This window comes from Mandrillus leucophaeus, unplaced genomic scaffold (genome assembly GCF_000951045.1).
Source record: "Mandrillus leucophaeus isolate KB7577 unplaced genomic scaffold, Mleu.le_1.0 Scaffold664, whole genome shotgun sequence".
In the NCBI taxonomy this organism is placed as follows: domain Eukaryota; kingdom Metazoa; phylum Chordata; class Mammalia; order Primates; family Cercopithecidae; genus Mandrillus; species Mandrillus leucophaeus.
Window position 1 is genome coordinate 772753 of NW_012107186.1, and position 18603 is coordinate 791355.

At 50.3% G+C, this 18603-nt stretch overlaps 2 protein-coding genes across 2 annotated transcripts in view; both read left to right on the top strand.

The window, feature by feature from the left end:
• The window catches only part of LOC105554930 (ankyrin-1-like), a 51606-nt gene extending 39341 nt beyond the window's left edge, over positions 1-12265 (top strand). Inside the window, exons 13-24 of the mRNA XM_012001581.1 lie at positions 65-226; positions 1179-1277; positions 1773-1871; positions 2182-2280; positions 5862-6059; positions 7507-7605; positions 8010-8108; positions 8659-8757; positions 9858-10055; positions 10631-10765; positions 11485-11583; positions 12221-12265. Coding sequence (XP_011856971.1) covers positions 65-226; positions 1179-1277; positions 1773-1871; positions 2182-2280; positions 5862-6059; positions 7507-7605; positions 8010-8108; positions 8659-8757; positions 9858-10055; positions 10631-10765; positions 11485-11583; positions 12221-12265 — 1431 coding nt within the window. The remainder of the gene's footprint in view (positions 1-64; positions 227-1178; positions 1278-1772; positions 1872-2181; positions 2281-5861; positions 6060-7506; positions 7606-8009; positions 8109-8658; positions 8758-9857; positions 10056-10630; positions 10766-11484; positions 11584-12220) is intronic.
• A 341-nt stretch (positions 12266-12606) lies between these two features.
• Positions 12607-18603, top strand: part of LOC105554931 (ankyrin-1-like) — a 13742-nt gene continuing 7745 nt past the window's right edge. The window contains exons 1-3 of the mRNA XM_012001582.1: positions 12607-12801; positions 16793-16990; positions 18235-18412. Of these exons, the coding sequence (XP_011856972.1) occupies positions 12607-12801; positions 16793-16990; positions 18235-18412 (571 nt within the window). The remainder of the gene's footprint in view (positions 12802-16792; positions 16991-18234; positions 18413-18603) is intronic.

Sequence of the window (18603 nt, forward strand, 5' to 3'; positions counted from 1 at the left end):
CCCTGGGCCGCGGATGCCGACGGGCTCAGGGCGCACTGAGTACACCCTGCGACTTCCCAAGCAGGAGCCCCGAGCGTGCGGGGCCGAACGCTCATCCCAGCGTGCTCACGGAGCGTCCCCACCCCAGGACGCCGAGGGGCCCCTGGACAGCCCTGCTCTAAATCCCTGGCAGCGGGGGTGGTTCCTGTTGCTCCAGGTCATCTGGAAATGTGTCCAGGCGGGCAGGGCGAGTCACCCTGGAACGCCAGAAGGCGGCCTTCCTGGTGTTCCTTCATCTCTCCTCCCGGGCTGCCCCGTAGTGGAGGGAGGAGGCGTGCAGGAGTCGGGGTGTGGAGAAAGGGGGTCCGGGACTCTGCACAGTCACCTGGGCATGCTCTCCGGTGTTCGGAGGCACTGCTGATCTGCTGTCTGTAGGCTGAGGCTGCTGGTTCTCTTTTAGTGGAAATGGATTTGCTGGAGTTATTCACCGTCCCCTCCTGCACCCCGCCCCTCCCCTCTTCCACCGGCCCCAGATCCACCGGGTTTTGTCTGGAAAACACCTGGGTGGGGTTAGGCCTGGCTTGAGGCTCTGGAAGAGAGTGATGACAATGGACAGAGGCTGAGGCAGGAGGATGGTTTGAGCCCGGGAGTTGGAGACCAGCCTGGACAACCTAGTGAGACCCCACCTCTTAACATTTTTTTTTAATTAGCTGGGCATGATTTTGTTCGCCTGTAGTCCCAGCTACTGGGGAGGCTGAGGTGGGAAGATTGCTTGAGCCCAGGAGGTCAAGGCTGAAGTGAGCTGTGATCACATCACACTGCACTCCAGCCTGGGCGACACAGTGAGACCCTGTCTAAATGGAGAGGAAAAAAAAAGAAAGAAAAAAAAAAAAAGACCATGGCCCCATCACACTTTCATTCATGAATGAAAATCTCTTTGTCGGTGATCACTCTGACGAACGGGCCCACAGAGTCTGAGGTTAGCATATAAGTCGGTTTGCTCAGGGTGGATACCCAGCTTTTGAATACACTGTGCCACAGAGCCTCTCTTGACCCCCTCACCAAATGTTCCCACCCATCAAAATCTCCTTTGTCTGTAAAGTCCTGTCGCCCCACCTGAGTTTCGGGCATCCCAGGGCTGACTCTGAGATAGAAGTAAATCACATATGACAAGTTTCTCCCCCTCTGTTGTGCCCTAGACGGGATTCACGCCCCTGCACATTGCGGCCCACTACGAGAACCTCAACGTGGCCCAGTTACTCCTCAACAGGGGAGCCAGCGTCAATTTCACGCCACAGGTAACCTGGGGCAGGTGCGCCCTCACTGTCTGGGGGCTTGGGGCTAGCAGGTGCTCCTGCCTTGGCACCATGGATTTCATCCCAGTGGCAGAAGTGCCTGTGGGTCAAACAGCCCTGCTGTCTGTTCAGCCTCCTTGCTGGCAGGTTTCTGACCATCCACTACCCAGTTTCTACCTGCTTTGCTTGAGAAAACCCTAAAGTCCATTTGCCCATCCTAGAAGTGGGAAATCTGGAGGGCAGAGAGTGATTTCCAAATAACTGACTTTCCTGCAGTCTGTTATGTTGACTCTGGGAGGCGTGGGCTTGGCTGGTATGGTGGGATGACCCATCCTGTTGGCAGGTCCTTACAGGTTTTAAAATGTCTTAGGCTAGAAATGCCCTGACAGCACCATTGCAGGACTGGGGGCTGGGGGCTGGGGACATGGGGAGCGGGTGCACAGCAGCTGCATTCCAGGGAAAGATGACACACCCTGATGTCCTGCTTCCTCCCTTCAGAATGGCATCACGCCCCTGCACATCGCCTCCCGCAGGGGCAACGTGATCATGGTGCGGCTGCTGCTGGATCGGGGAGCCCAGATAGAAACCAAGACCAAGGTGGGTGCCAGCAGGCTCCGCAGCCAGGCAGGGGGAGGGAGTTCCCCCCTCACAAACCTCACCCAGAGCAGCGGGCCCTTGGTGACCTAGTTAGGGATGCACCAGCAGCCTCCTGGAGCTGCCTGCAGCGGTATTCTGGGCAGTGCCGCGTGCAACGGGAGGCAGTAGTAAAACTGTGCTGAGGTCGAACTGGTGCCTGAGGAAACGTCAGCACTCGCGTGGGCTGGGACGATGCCATAGGCAGTCTTCTCTCCAATGACCTCTGATAGCTGCCTTTTGGGCTTTCTGTTTTTGACTCTGTCTTTTAAAGGACGAATTGACACCTCTCCACTGTGCAGCTCGAAATGGGCACGTGCGAATCTCAGAGATCCTGCTGGACCACGGGGCACCAATCCAAGCCAAAACCAAGGTGTGTGCTTCCTTCCTGTGAGGAGCATTTTTTAGGCAGGGCTCCAGGTCCAACAGACCTGGCATCAAATCCTATTTCTGTAAAACAGAAATGCTAATACTACTAAATGAATAGCACCTTTGACATTTATTACAAGGCCTGTCACATAGGAGGCACTCAGTGTAGCTCTAATTCATAACTAGATCAGGGTCGGCAAACTTTTTATCTAAAGGACCAGGTATTAGACAATTTTAGGCTTTGCAGGCCATGGTCCCTGTTGCAGTGATTCAACACTGCCAACGTAGCAGAAAAGCAGCCATAGGCAATATGCAAACTAGGGCCCATGTTCTAATAAAACGTTATTGACCAACACTGGTGGCGGGGCAGATTTGAGCCACAGGTTGTATAGTTTGCCTACTACTGCTCTAGATCAATCCCCATGTCTCCCTTCCTAGCTCCAGAAAAGACAGGCACTAAGTACTCTGAGAAGTCTTCAGAGCTCGGGTCAGACTGAAGCAAAGTTAAAAAGAACACAGTTCTTCTCAGGCTCCATTACAGGCCGGAGAAAAGGCTTGTTACGTGATTCTAACATAAGGACTTAAGTCTTCCAGGGAAGAAAGCTGTCAGCCACACAGAGCTGCCTGAGCCTGCTCCAGGCCCTCTGCCCCGTGAATTGAGCTGTATCAGAGCAGAGCAAGGCAGAAGCCAGGCCCACTCACGACTACCCAGGATGTTTCCCACGAGCAGTTCTGTCATGAAATGATGGCTCAGTCCATACAGTGAGAGCTGATTTATTCCCGACACATTATCATGTTCTGTTCTGTAGAGCTGTCGTTAATTCGGGTCATGATTCATAGACCCCACACTGGCTCTTGTTTGTGTCTGTGTGTGCTGTTGCATGAGGGTGTCGTCTACTAAAGCAGTCTCTCATTTAACCCTCCATCCTTGGCTGATTTGCTGTGTGACTCTGAACATGTGTCTTGCCCTCTCTGTGTTTCAGTTTCCTCATCTGGAGAGCCCCCGCCCTCTCTCCTAGGATTGTTGGGACGACCATGTGAGATAATGTCTTCAAAAGTATATCTAACAGTGAAACTCCTCAGCTAAATGAAAGTAGAATTGCTACTATCAGTTAGATTATTAGGTCAGGAAATTCCCAACATTTTTCCAGGAGTGCTGTATTTAAACATAATACATGACCAGAAGTTAAGATATTTTGTTTTATTATCCAGATCATTAGAATGGGGCTGAAAGGAATGCTTATGAAAAGTATTTTCTGAGAATATGAGAATATGTGACTTTTCCATTGGGAACTATGGTACAACCTTTCTGAAATGCAAGTGTAACTAACTGAGTTAGCTCAGTCCACCCTAACAAAGAACCACACGTTGAGTAGGTTAAACAACAGAAACTTACTGTCTCACACTTTCAGAGGCTGGAGGATCAAGATCAAGGTGTCAGCAGGGTTGGTTCTTTTTTTTTTTTTTTGTGACAGAGTCTCTCTCTGTCGCCCAGGCTGGAGTGCAGTGACATGATCTTGGCTCACTGCAACTTCCACTTCCTGGGTTCAAGCAATTCTTGTGCCTCAGACTCCCGAGTAGCTAGGATTACAGATATGCACCACCATGCCTGGCAAATTTTTGTATTTTTAGTAGAGACAGGGTTTCGCCATGTTAGCCAGGCTGGTCTTGAACTCCTGACCTCAGGCGATCCGCCCGCCTCAGCCTCCCAAAGTGCTGGGATTACAGGCGTGAGCCACTGTGCCTGGCCTTTTTGTGTGTGTGTGTGTGTGATGAAGTCTCGCTCAGTCACCCAGGCTGGAGTGCAGCAGTGTGATCTGCGCTCGCTGCAACCTCCACCTCACAGGTTCAATCAATTCTCATGCCTCAGCCTCCCAAGTAGCTGGGCTTGCAGGTACATGCCACCTCACCTGACTAATTTTTGTATTTTTGGTAGAGATGGGGATTCACCATGTTGGCCAGGCTAGTCTCAAACTCCTGGCCTCAAGTGATATGCCCACCTCGGCCTCCCAAAGTGCTGGAATTACAGGGGTGAGCTACAGTGCCTGGCAGGGTCGGTTCCTTCTGAATCTGTGAGGGGGCATCTTTTCCAGGTCTCTCTCCCGAGCTTCTGGTGGTTTGAGCACAATCTTTGGTTTCCTTGGCTTATAGAAGCATCATGCTGACCTCTGCCTTCATCTTCATGTGGCATCTTCCTGCTGTGCAGGTGTCCAAATCTGCCTATTTCTAAGGACGCTAGTCATAGATTAGAACTCACACTAATGACCTCATTTTAGCTCATTACATCCCCAAAGACCCTGTTTCCAAACAAGGTCACATTCTGAGGTCCTGGGGGTTAAGACTGCAGCATATGAATTTTGTGGGACCTAATTCAGCCTGTAACACTAACATCTGCTGTCATGGAACCTGATTTGCATCTTCCTTGATGAAAATCCTCTCATTTCCACTTTCGAAAAGCTGAAGTCCCAAGTCCTGAGCTCCTAGCCTTTCTTGGCGCAGCCTCGGGCTCCTCTCCAGCCCGCCTCCATGCTTGCCATCACTTTGCCCTGGCCTGTCGAACTGCATGGAGGCCCCTGGGTTCCCCTAGGGTAGCTGCCTCTGTGATGTTGCCCATGCTGCTCCCTTCACTAGGATGTTCTTCCCCTTTGGTCCTCCTGGTGAACTTCCATTCAGCTCCTTTCAAGTCCTAGTTCAGGCCTCACCTCCTCCCTCCCGGTGCCCCTCCTTCATCAGGGACGCCATCTGTTTGATTCTCACCTCTGTGCTTTGATCATTTTTCATCCCACTTCAGGGCACTGAAAGACACCACCATGTTTGTCTACAAGCTTCCTTGGGCCAGGGGTTATATCTGTTCTCTTCTGTTTCCACAGAGCTTAACCCATACCAGGAGCATATTAATCACTTGATAAGTATGTGTTGAATTAATGTCTGAATGAATGAGTGAGTCTCCTCTCTCTTTAATGTTTTTTCAGCAAATTGCTGTTTGAGAAATGAGTATCCTTAATGAATTTTCTTTAACTGAACTGCATTTGACAGGGACAAGGAACAGAGGGATTTAGATCCAAGTTCTATTTTATCATCATTCATTCATTCATTTATTCAAAATTGCATAATTTAAGGACCACAATGTGTATTACATGAATTTACTGGGCACTGTGGGGCATTTAAGAAGAAATATTAGGCCCAGTCACTGCTCTTAAGAGGCATACAAGTAAAGAGAAAAGATGAAAAGATACACTCCCCTAAACAGTTAACTATGAATGTAATTGGGCAAATATAAGAATAAGGTCCAAGTGCATGGCGCAGATAAGGAAAGCCCACTGGAGTCTAGGGTGGTCAGGGAAGGCTTTCTGGAAGAGATGGGGCTGCTGGAGATGGCTTTGAAGGCTTGGCCAGGTGGAAAGGAGAATGTCTGTGGTCAGAGACTGGCAGAAGTGTGGAGGCCAGGGTGAGCCAAGCTCCCTCCGGAGCCTTGTGGAAGCGTCGTGTAGGGAAGAAGTAGGGAGTGACGTTGGAGTCGTCCTGAATCTCCATGCTCGGTCCCCAGAAGGCTTTGTGATTGCTTGTGTTTTCCTCTTTACCCAGAACGGCCTGTCCCCAATTCACATGGCGGCTCAGGGAGACCACCTCGACTGTGTCCGGCTCCTGTTGCAATACGACGCAGAGATAGATGACATCACCCTGGACCACCTGACCCCGCTCCACGTGGCTGCCCACTGCGGACACCACAGGGTGGCCAAGGTCCTTCTGGATAAAGGGGCCAAACCCAACTCCAGAGCCCTGGTGAGTGGGGGGCTGCTGGAGAAGGTGCAAAGGGTCAGGGCAGACTCAGGGCAGGACCAGAGAGGCATGGCTGGACCTGTGGGAAGGGCGGCAGGTGCCCAGAGCTCCCCAGATTCGAGGCCTGAGAAGTGGGGTGTGACAGCACAGGATGGTGGGGGCCTGGTGTGCACCCCTCTTGCACCTTCCACTGCACACCCAGCTAGGTATCGACCCCTGCCCCTGGTGACCAGGCCGAGGTCAGGGGTGAGTTTGGGCCCAGGAAACCGGACTCAGGAAGCATCCTGCATGGTAGGTATACAGGCTTGGGGCACCTGTCCAGTGGAGTCAGGCCTGGAGCTGAGTGATTCCTTAGGGGCTGCGTGGCTTTCTGAGCTGCTTTGGGGATGAGTGAGGTGGCCGGAGCTGAGCATCCTTCGTCCACAGAGGGGCTTGCAGTTCTCATGGCACTCGTGTAAAGGGAAGCTCAGGCCCAGAGCAAATCCTTCCTGTGGTTCCTCTGCCTCCTTCCCAGGACAGGGGCTCCCAGGGAGGTCTGGGGATCCAGTAGGACTGTAGCTTTGCACTAAGCATGCCTGTAACCACATCTCCTCTCTGCCCCTTTCCAGGGCAGCAGAACTGAGGGGCAGGATATCCTCCAGGGATGGCAGAGGATGGCTCATTCACTCACTCACTCACTCAAAAAAGCTTTCACTGAGCAATGCCCGCAGGCCACATGCTATTGTAGGGGAGCTGGGATTTCCCAGCCTCAGGACTATTGATATTTGGGGTCGATATTTGTGGTCTTGTGTGTTGTAGGATGTTTAGCAGCATCCCGGGCCTCTACCCACTAGGCACTCATAGCTCTCCTTCCCTAGTTGACAATAAAAAATGTCCCCAGACATCGCCACATGTTTTGGCGGTGACGTGCAAATGATACCCCCCACCACCACCTCCCACGTTTGAGAACCACTGCCTTAAGTGGGTAAAGCACTGAAAAAACAGACAAAAACAAACATACTTTTCTGCCCTTCAGAGTTTATATTCAGAGTACATCACACTTTAGAGCAGAAATCCATTTCACTAAAAATGATCAGTGGTTTCAGGGAAGAGGGAACATGATTTGCTTCACAAAAGTACTCTCTTATTGTAAATTTACCCTTAGGGGACTTTAAACAGCAGGATCTTTTAGTGCATCCAAAATGTGAATAAATTTTTTAAAAAGGTTTATAAACAACATGTTCAGGAACACATCTAGTGCATCAAGTGAGAGCCACCTGTCTCTTACGTGATTTGCATTAATTGACATTGTAAGACTAATCAATTGGCATTAATTCATTGATTGGTCTGTGGGCATCTGCTGGTGGCCTGGGCAGCAGCTGCCTTTTAGAGCAGCGAGGTGGTCTTCTGGGCGTTCCTTGGGCCCGTGTGTAAGCTCCTGCTTGTCTGTCTTCATTTGTGTGGGCTGCAGAATGGCTTTACCCCCTTACACATCGCCTGTAAAAAGAACCACGTTCGTGTCATGGAGCTGCTGCTGAAGACGGGAGCCTCGATTGACGCGGTCACCGAGGTAGGAGAGACTGCAGAGGAGCCTGGGGGCAGGCCCGTGGTCTCCCCCGACCCACCTTCTCTAAGAGTCGCTCTTTGTAGCTTTGTGTGGCTGCAGGGGTGTGTGTGTCTGCAAGTCTGGACTGCTGGAAGGAATGAATTAGAGGTGACTAAGACAAGGGAACATGAGTCAAGTCTCATGGAGCTTTCCAAGATCAGACACAATTTTTGCAAGTTGTAAGAGTGGGCACGACTTGCCCACGGTAATTTTTTTCTCCAACTATTTTCTTGGAAGCAAACCCACCTCATATAACTCCATTTTCTTGGAAAACCATTTGTGAAAGCGTTAGATGCCGTCAGGTTCTCTCTTCTTCAGGGGAGTGGAAAGACTCCCCACTTATCTCACTCTGCCCTTGTCTGTTTCAGTCTGGCCTGACACCTCTCCACGTGGCCTCCTTCATGGGGCACCTTCCCATCGTGAAGAACCTCCTGCAGCGGGGGGCATCGCCCAACGTCTCCAACGTGGTAAGCCCTCAGGCAGGCAAGGGACTTGCTCCTCTAGACCAAGAGTTCAGAGGGCAGCTTTCACCAGTGCTCCCAGGCCTCTTCTCTGGGGACAGAGCTACAATTCCCAGAATAGCCAATGCTTCAGACTGGGGGAGGACATCCCTGTGTACTGACGCTTTCTGGATTAAATTTCTCACACATCCGTAAACCTTGGAGGTTTTGTTTTGGACAATAATTTTGGAACGTCTATAAGTGTTCACTGGGAATACATTTACATTTTTGAATATTCATTAGCTCTGGGGTTTACTTTTAAGTGTACCTAGAATATACAGATGCACACATGCACTCACATACATGCCTGCACCTGCACACATGCACACATACACATACATACATACATGCGCATGCACACAAGCACACACATCAGACTAAAGAGTGCCTGCTGGGGCAACTCCACCTCTTGGACAAAAACCCACCAAGCCACTCGAAGCTGCACTTCCTAGCTCTGTGTGTGCAGTTTTGGACAGCAGGCATGTATGAACAGTTCTACAATTTTGTTATTTTATAGAAAGTGGAGACCCCGCTACATATGGCAGCCAGAGCTGGGCACACGGAAGTGGCCAAATATTTACTCCAGAACAAAGCCAAAGTCAACGCCAAGGCCAAGGTGAGTTGTGAAGGCAGGAAGGGAAGGGTTTCAGATATGAGCAGTTCCAGCACTGTGCAGAGAACCCATCCTCATTCCAGGCAGGGCTGCAGTACTGTGGCCTGGGGATCGCTTTTCATCCCCATCAGGCCGCTCCGCGTGCTCCGATTCTGCTTTGCAGGGGGTTTGAGAAGACCAGGGATATTTTTGCATTAGAGCCACATTTCTTTAACATAAGGAAAGTCCAAGGTGCGTGGTTGGGCTGAGTATGTCCTGGGCTAACGACGACAGTTGCCGTGTAAGGAGGCGGGAAACCTTTTGAAGAAAGCATTGCCAGTGAAAATCAGGCAAGAATTACTTGATCTAAAACTGGAGGATTCCCCCTTGCTGTAAGCACATTTTGCGGGGGTTGGAGGAGTAGGCAGTGAGAAGAGCTGTGGAGTTTGCCAGTTGCTCGCTCGGCCAACAGCAGGCTTCCTAACCACAGGCCACGATGGGTTCTCCTTAGAGTCAGGCCTGTGATTTGTGTTTGGGGCCCTCGAGGGATGCCTCCAGCTGGGCCCCATGAGACCTGGCCCAGGCAGCTCGACAGCAGCATTCAGAAACAGGAGGCTGGGGGTGTGGATGGAAAAGTCCTCATTCTCTGTTGGCAGTTGAGACTCCCCTGACCCCAGCACAGAGAAAATCAAAGTAGAGTTCAAGCAGAAAGACAAGCGCATCCTCTCAGAAAGGATGTGGGAGACGGATGAGCAACCACACTGCATTGAGTGCCTTTTATGCACAAACGCAGAAACGTGTGCATTATCTGCTTGATCCCAGATGAGCCCTAGCAAGTAGACGTTATTATTCCCATTTTACAGATGGGAGGGCTGGGTCTTTGGGAAATTAGGTAGAAATAACAGCTCACTTGAAGAGCTGTTGTAAGGATTCAATAGGATACAGCATATCGGTTCCTGTAACTCAGAGATTTGATTCAAACCCTGACTCTTCATCTTCTTAGCTGTGTGACCTTGAGAAGGTCACTTGCCCTCTCTGGGCCCTGCCTTGCTTCTCTGTAAGATGAAAAGTTGGATTTGGTAACATCAGCATTTCTTCTTCTTTGCTTTCGCTTCGGGGTCCAGGATGACCAGACCCCACTTCACTGTGCAGCTCGCATCGGCCACACAAACATGGTGAAGCTCCTGCTGGAAAACAATGCCAACCCCAACCTGGCCACCACTGCTGGGCACACGCCCCTGCACATCGCAGCTCGTGAGGGCCACGTGGAAACAGTCCTGGCCCTTCTGGAAAAGGAAGCATCCCAGGCCTGCATGACCAAGGTACAACCTCCCTCCTCTCGGTCTAAGGAAGCAACAGGCTCACTCAGCCAGGCCTGGGGCTTGGAGGGGAATTCGTGCCTGGTTCTCTTTGTCACCTCAGTGATGTTGCAAGCAACTGGAAGGGTCATCACACTCGGGGCTGCCTGCCACCTGCAAGCCCGATGTGTCTCCATCCTTCCCCAAAACGGGAGGTCAACCACAGCTTCTCACACACCCCGCCAGCCTTCGTCCATTTATCATGGCACAATTATTAGTCGAAACCTGCTTTGGGCAAGTCACAGACAGGTTCTGGGGATATGAGAAGGATTAAGACTCATACCCTGCCCTCAGCTAGCCAGCAATCAACTACCACTGCGAGGTGGTCGAGACCCTCTCGCCAGAGGAGTGTGTACAGCAAGTGCAGGGATGCCTGCCCACTCCTGAGGTCTTCAGCCTCCTGGAGGGCTCAAAAATGGCTGTGCCTTTGCTTTTATTGGCATCTCCATGCCAGCGGAAGGGAGCAGCCTCCTTTGCCCTTTCTTCAGAGAGGACAGCCCTGGGGCCCCGATGTCCTGACGGCCTGTGTTTCTCCTCAGAAAGGATTTACCCCTCTGCACGTGGCGGCCAAGTATGGGAAGGTGCGGGTGGCAGAGCTGCTGCTGGAGCGGGACGCACACCCGAATGCTGCTGGAAAAGTGAGTTTGAACCCCGCCCTCCCCTGCAGCTCTCAGGTTAGAGGCAAGAACAGAGGATGGAATTCAGCTCTTGCAGATTCCATCTCTTGCCTATGTTGTCCATCCTTTTTTTTCTTTTCTTTTCTTTTCTTTTCTTTTTTTTTTTTGAGATGGGGTCTGTCTCTGTTGCCCAGGCTGGAGTGCAGTGGTGCCATTATGGCTCACTACAATTTCGACTCCTGGGCTCAAACCATCTTTGGGTGTCAGTCACCTGAGTAGCTGGGACTACAAGCAGGTGCCACCATGCCCGGCGCTAACTTAAAAAAAAAAAAAATTATAGAGACAGGGTCTCACTATGTTGCCCAGGCTAGTCTCAAACCCTGGGCTCGGGTGATCTTCCCTCTTCAGCCTCCCGTAGCTCTGGGATTACAGGTGCGAGCCACTGCACCTGGCCTGTTCATGTTTCCATGGGTAGCATCGAGAGAGAACGCCCTTTGGAAAGACTGGCCTTTCTGTCAACGGCCTTAACCGTTTGGAAAGACTCGACGGCCTTCTCTGGGCGAATGTGCTGACCTCACTGCCCACGTCCCCTCTGGTTCCCACAGGGCTCTGGGTCCTGTCCCGACATTCTGTCGTGACTCCAAGTTAAGACTGGCCTGGGAAGGATTTTAAACAGGATTTTACTGTGTCAAATAGGTGCTGCCATGCCTAAAGGGAGCCCTGGGAGAAAGTCCGTGGGAGTGACATCTGGTCTCTTTTGTCTTTGTCCTCTGCAGAATGGCCTGACCCCCCTGCACGTGGCCGTCCATCACAACAACCTGGACATCGTCAAGCTGCTGCTTCCCCGGGGTGGCTCCCCGCACAGCCCCGCCTGGGTAAGACTGGCGCCTCTCCGCAGCTGCCCCCGGAGAGCAGGTCACCTGCTGCCTTCCAGTCCCTCAGGGAGGGGGGTTTCCGCAGCAGCCCAGGCGTTTTGCGTTCTGTAGCTATTTTTACCTCAGAAATCATGCCTCACTTTCACACATGTTACCTGTCCTGTAATCGTGCTATTCAGGGTCCAGGAGTGGGATGGGAAGTGGGTAACAATTCCCAGCCAGGGCTTACCTCGCAGAGGCAGAACTTGTTTTATACAGCAAATGTGTCCCCAAGCAGTTGCATGTCAGCTGGGTTTTGTAAACTGACTGTCAGAGATCGGTGTGGATAAAAATCCCTGGGGAGTGGTGAGCCTGGTTCTAGCAGATTCCGACTCTGTGGGACTGTGCAGTGTGGCCTGGAAGCCTCATTTTTAACCTACTCTCTGCGTGGTTCCGGGGCTGGGGCCACAGTGACCGTACTTTGAGAAATCCTCAGGGCTGCTGGTGAGCTTGCTGGAACCTGGAAGCAAGGGACCTCTTTAAAATGAGAATGATCACCTCCAAATTCATTTCTCTCTGAGATCAGACTTTTCGATGGTGGCATTTTTGTAGAGAGGCTTACCTGAATATGAGACATGTTGGCCCGGCCTCACACCAGCTTCAGAGGCGAGCTGCTCAGAGCAGCAGGTTCCGTGACCCTTGAGGGAATCAGAGGAGGGAGCAGATGGGTAGCTTCTGGAAGACCCCACGGGATTGGGTAGTACAAGGATGAAGCTGGAAGGATCATTTTTGGGAACAGGCTGCCTGCTGTGGGAAGACAAGGCTGTGTAGGGATAGGTGCCACGGGACTGGTGGCCAGCGGGGAGAAGGGGAGAGGAGAGGGAGCGGGGCCAGGAAGACAAAAGCCACACACAGTCCCTGCCCTCTGTGGGGCAGCCAGGCGCACGGGAAACAGGATAATCTATGGGAGAGCAAACCCCGGTGATCCGTCATGTGGCAGGTGTCCAAGTGCCACAGAGAAGGAGCCTAAGGGTGGGACCCCGCATGACTCCAGCCAACACCTGCTGGCTTAGGGCCGCCGCAGCCCAGGCGGGGAGCCTCAGTGTCGGTGCGGCGCATTCTCCCTCCCTGGACAGACGCGTGTCCCCATCTTGCAGCATCGCTCTTCTGCAGACGCTGGCTCCCGACAGCTCTGTCTCCTCCTGTCCTCGCTACTGCTGCAGCGAGCCCCACGTCGCTGTGCAGAGGGAGCACACGGCCCTGCTGCGATGTCGACTTACTCCTGCCTCTAAAAATAAAAACCTGGACTCCCCTCCTCCTCCTCACTCCCCTACTTATATAAAAGGAAAGGGAGCCAGGTTCATTATATTTAAAGAGAACTAAATCCAAGCACAAACCCTGCACAGATGGGCTTTGTTTCCATGGCAAAAAATAGTTTCCAAAGTAGTCTGGCAATTTTGTAGAATTTCACATGCAAATCTCTCTGCACCCAAACCAAACCCTCCCCTTTCTAATTTTGATGCTAATGTTTGAACATTTGGGCAGAGCTCCCTCCGTATGCATTCCTTAGGATGAGCTCATTTCCTTGGGAAAGAAGAGCCTTTTGCGGGCACACATTCCTCCCTCCCCTCTCCATGACTTTCCAGCCTAGTTGTCCTTGTCCTTGTCACCTGCAGAAGTTCATTCGTTCCTTTCAGTCCTGGTTTAGGGGAAGCTCTGTTCTGTGAACACTCCGTGTTCTGAGAGTGACAGTGGCACTTGTATCTCAATTTTAACCAGAGGTTTACCTGGCAGCCTGAGCCATGTCCAGGGCAGGCCTACTCTTGGGCAGGACAGGGGGCTGGCCTTGCCAGTGTGGACATCACTGCTTCCCAGGTAGCTTGGGATTCCTGAGGATACATCCATGAACACACTGCAGATTGCTCAAGTGATGGTCCTTTGTACATTAAAAGATGGCCTAATAGGGCCAGGAACAGTGGCCCAAGCCTGTAATCCCAGCACTTTGGGAGGCCGAGGCAGGCGGATCGCTTGAGGTCAGGAGTTCAAGACCATCCTGGCCAACATGGTGAAACCCCGCCTCTACTAAAAATACAAAAATTAGCTGAGCATGGCAGCATGCACCTCTAATCCCAGCTACTTGGGAGGCTGAGAGAGGAGAATCATTTGAACCCGGGAGGCAGAGATTGCAGTGAGCCAAGATCTCACCACTGCACTCCAGACTGGGCAACAGAGTGACACTCTGTCTCAAAAAAAAAAAAAAAAGCCTAATAATCATTGCTTTCATGTAGTTATTAATGGAAAAACCAGACTCCATAAAGTATTTCTGAGGTTTATTCTGAGCGGATGTGATAACCATGGCCCTGGGCAACACAGTATCAAGAGGTCCTGAGAAAGCGTGTCTGGGGCGGGTTACAGTTTGGTTTTATACATTTAGGGAGGCAGGAGTTATAGGTAAAAACATAAATCAATACATGGAAGGTATATATTGACAAAAATACCTAGAAACAGGGGCCCAGAGGTTATAGGCAGATTCAGAGATTCTTTAATTTGCAGTTGGTTAAAGGAGTAAAGCTTTATCTAAAAGTTTGGAATCAGCAGAAAAGAATTAAGTTGAGAGAAGGGTCTGTTCACCAGTGTCCTGGGCCGAGTGACCTCTAGGGGGTGTGTGACTCAGCCCTTGCCTATTGTGGCCTTGGGTCCTGTTGATAATTTGGTGTCTTGTCACAAAGAGTCCCTTTAGTTAGTCTTATGATCTCTTTTAACATGAATGTTGGTCAGTTGTGCCTAAACTCCGAAAGGGAGTGGGTATAGCAAGGCGTGTCCAACCTCCCTTCCTTCATGGCTGGGAATTCAGTTTTTAAGGTTTTTCTGGGATCTCTTTGGCCCAACTGAGGTCTGTTTGAGGGCTTAGGGTTTAATTTTTCGTTTCCATAGTGAAAGGCTTCTCTGGGCCGGCGCTGACTGGTGCTCTGTGTCTCGTTATGGGGAGGCTTAGCTCCATTTTGAGCCGACCCTGCATCTCAGGCTGGATCTGTGGTATCGCACCCCATTCCTTTGCTCTCTTTTAATACAGTGCAAAAATCATGCTGTTTAAGTAAACTTATTATAATCCAAATGCCGATCTTGTTACATGAACACAACCTACAAAGAACAATTTAATGTTTTCTCATAACATAATCAAATTAAAAAGGAAGAATACTAGAAAGGATGATCACTCGTCATTCTTCAAAAAGAATGATTTTTCAATTTAATTCAATTCCTTGGGTAAGTCACAACTTTTCATTTCACCACAAAAGCCGCCTGTGGGCCCACTTTGCTGAGCTTTCTCTGTACCTAGGGCTTTGACTGCCTTGGCCGGCACCTTTCTTTCCCTTTCCTCTTCCTGACCAGTGATCCTGGCAGAATCAGAAATGTTAGTTTCCACAGTAAGAGAGTGGCTGGCAGGGAGAACTCAGTCCTCAGCCAGAGGAATGCTGGCCGAGGTGGGGAAATCTCGTGCCCTGAGACAGATCCCACATTGGGCAGCCATCTGCTATGGGCCTGGGTGGGCACATGTCCAGGACGTCCTCCAGCCTGGCATTGCCCTTAACCCTGAGTGCCCTAGGGCCTTGCTACTGAAAGTGTGGTCCCTGGACCAGCATTGTCAGCATCACCTGGGAGCTTGCTAGAAATGCACAATCTTGGGCCCCCCCTAGTGCCTCTGAATCAGACACTGCATTTTAACAAGGTCCCAAGGGATTGTGTACACATCAGAGTTTGAGAACCACTGTTCTAGCTGGAATTACCTGGGCTGTACAATCAGAAGGTCAGGGCTGGGTTATCTGTCGTTCTGCTTACTATGTGACATTAGATAAGGCGCTTAACCTCACAGAGAATTGGCCTCTTTCTCCACACAATGGGATAATAAATAAAAATGCCTGCCCTAGTGACCTTATGTGGTTTTAATGAAGCACAAAAAAGATAACGCAGGTAAAAGTGGTTTTCGGCAGTGATGAGCAAAGGCGCCCACCTGGGAACCGCCTCTTGCCTGCAGGGAGATAAGGAGTGTGCTCCAGAGTGTACACCCATGCACTGCTTCCTTCATTAAGACAGTCTTGCTATCAATGATAATAATAAAAACAAAAATTGGCTGAATAAACAGTGCACAGTGACATCATTGATTTACTTTTGAGGCAAGCTCCTTCATCTCATTATGCAATTATAATGTCTTGCAAACCAGTGCACTACAAAACCATGACACACAGGTGCATTACTTTTTAAAACTTTCATATGTAGAGACAAAGTCTTACTCTGCTGCAGGCCATAGTGCAGTGGTACGATCAGAGCTCACTGCAACCTCCAACTCCTTAGCTCAAGCCATCCTCCCACCTCAGCCTCCTGAGTAGCTACAGGCATGCATCACCATGCCCAGTTAATTTTTTAATTTTTTTGTAGAGATAGGGTCTAGCTATGTTGCCCAGGCTGGTCTCAAACTCCTGGCCTCAAGTGATCCTCACACCTCAGCCTCCCAAAGTGTTGGGAATACAGGCATGAGCCACTGTGCCCTGCCAACTTTTTATATCTTAATTTTGGAACATACCTTCACATATAGTATCATGTTTGGTCTACCTAACAACTTTGAGAAATGAAAAAGATAGACGCTATTATCCACTTTTAATGACTTAAAAGATACAGAAGGAAGTCTAGGTCATGGAATATCTTGCCCTGGGTCACACAGGTAGTTAACAGTGGAGTGAGGACTGTCCCACATCCTCAAGTCCCTTGCCAGGTGCATGTCCCTTAAACCACCCTGCCTAATGCCGGCAAGGCCCAGAGGGCAGCACTTGGCCCAGCTGCACTGGGAAAAAAAAGGGCTGTTGTTTCTTCTTCTTTATGAAATATTTGGGGTTTTTGGCTCTTATTGCAGGAAGGAAGAAATGAGAACCTTTCATTTCCTTACCTGGCCTTCCAGTTGTTCTCCTCCTGTCCAGCAGTTTGTCAGAGCGTAACAGAAAACACATGGTGAAAAAAGGTGGACATACAGAGGCTCTGCAAGCCTGAGGCGCTGGCTCCAAATCAAATGGATTTTGTTTGTTTGTTTGTTTGTTTACCTAAATTGCTCCTGGGTGACGCCAGCCCTGCTCATTGGGTGTCCAGCCGGCCAAGAACCAGACTCAGCCCCTGCTCATGTGTTGATATTGTCAGCTCAGCATTCCTGTAACCAGGCCCTGGGTGGCTTCTTCTGTTTCAGAATGGCTACACCCCTTTGCACATCGCTGCCAAGCAGAACCAAGTGGAGGTGGCCCGCAGTCTGCTGCAGTATGGGGGCTCAGCAAACGCCGAGTCGGTGCAAGGTGTGACGCCCCTTCACCTGGCCGCCCAGGAGGGCCACGCAGAGATGGTGGCTCTGCTGCTCTCGAAACAAGCCAATGGCAACCTGGGGAACAAGGTAGACATGGCGTCTTTGGATCTGCCCTGGAGTGCTGGCTAACAACGTGTGGTGTCTGCATATTAAGTATCTATGTGTGCCCAGGTTCTGAGTTAGGGCTGTGTGTGTGTAAACCTTGGAACAACCCTGTGTACATTTCACCTTCATTTTATAAATGAATAAACAGAAAGGTTGCTTATTCCCAAGATGGCAGGATTCTGAGCCTTTCTGATGCCAAAGCCTTTGCTGATCTTTCTAAACAGATTGACTTAAGGATCTGCAGAAAGATCAATATTAAAATCCATAATACACTTTCCCAAATATAGGCTGGTGCCTACCTTCAGAAGTACATTCTATCATTTGGGACTAAATATTCTATGTTCTGTGGGGAAAGATGTTTTAAAACTACTGACCTATACACTAGGAGTTCTTACTCCAGCGACAATAGGTATGTGAGGATAAAGCCTTCTAAAACTGCGCACACATCTGGGGAGGAAGGGTGTGTGAGCAGTTTTCTGGGTGAAGTGTTCAGTGTTTCTCAGCTTCTCAAAGGAATGTGTGACCCAAAAAAAGACTAAAAATCACTTCTTTTTTAAATAACAGTTTTATCGAAATATAATTCACCTAAAAGGCACCCTTTCAAACACTACAATTCAATGTTTTTTAGTATTTTTACAGAATTCAGCAGCCTATGATCTAACTCTAGAACACTTTCATCACCCGCAAAGGGAACCCTGTACCTGTTAGCAGTCACTTCCCACTTCCCCCAGAGCCCCCGGTCCCTCGCAACCGCCAATCTTTCAGTCTCTAGGAATTTGTCTGTTCTGGACATTTCATATAAGTGGAACCACGCAATGTGAACAACCACTTCTTCGATGATAAATTCACATAGCAAATACTCAGAAAGGCAAGCATTTTCAGGGCAACTTAAGATTTCTTGAAAACCTGTAGATTTTGTACAAAATCTGGCACATTTTGTACAAATTTGAACAGTTGACCCCCAGTGAGGGAACCGTTCTGGTAGGACCATTATATTCATTATATCTCATGGCATTCTGGGTTCCTTCACTGCCCCACTTAATGGGAGCTTTGACAGGACACAGTAAGGTGACTGGTAACCCACTCTGTCATCCACACGCCACCCTCACGAGGCAGATTATTGGTGTTAGCTCAAGAATGAGGCAGAGCGCCTGCCTGAGAGGCTGACACAGTCACTCCTCAACTGAGGACTGTTCTCATTTGAGCCATCCCCGGTCTGCCTGCAGGACAGGCCCGCCAGTTCTGGCCACAGTGGTGTGTGGTGGGGTGTCATGACTACCCACAAGCCTCTGGTCAGCCTGCGGGATGTGCAGAAGGCAGAGGAGGGCAAGTGGAGTCCCGTAGAGGGGACATGGTCTGTGCCTGCAGAGAAATCCAGCTTTGTTGGTCCCACGTTAGCAAAGGGTATTGAGGCAAAGTCCAGGGGAGAGAAGACTTTTCTGACATTTTCCTGTGGGTGCCCACACGTCAAACAACATCTCTGATACCTTACTGCCTTCCTGAGGAAGCTGTGATGCCACGTGCAAGAATATGGTCCGTTCACTCCTGGTGGGATGCTTTGCCCTCTTGACCATGCCAGCACTGGCTGCGCAGTG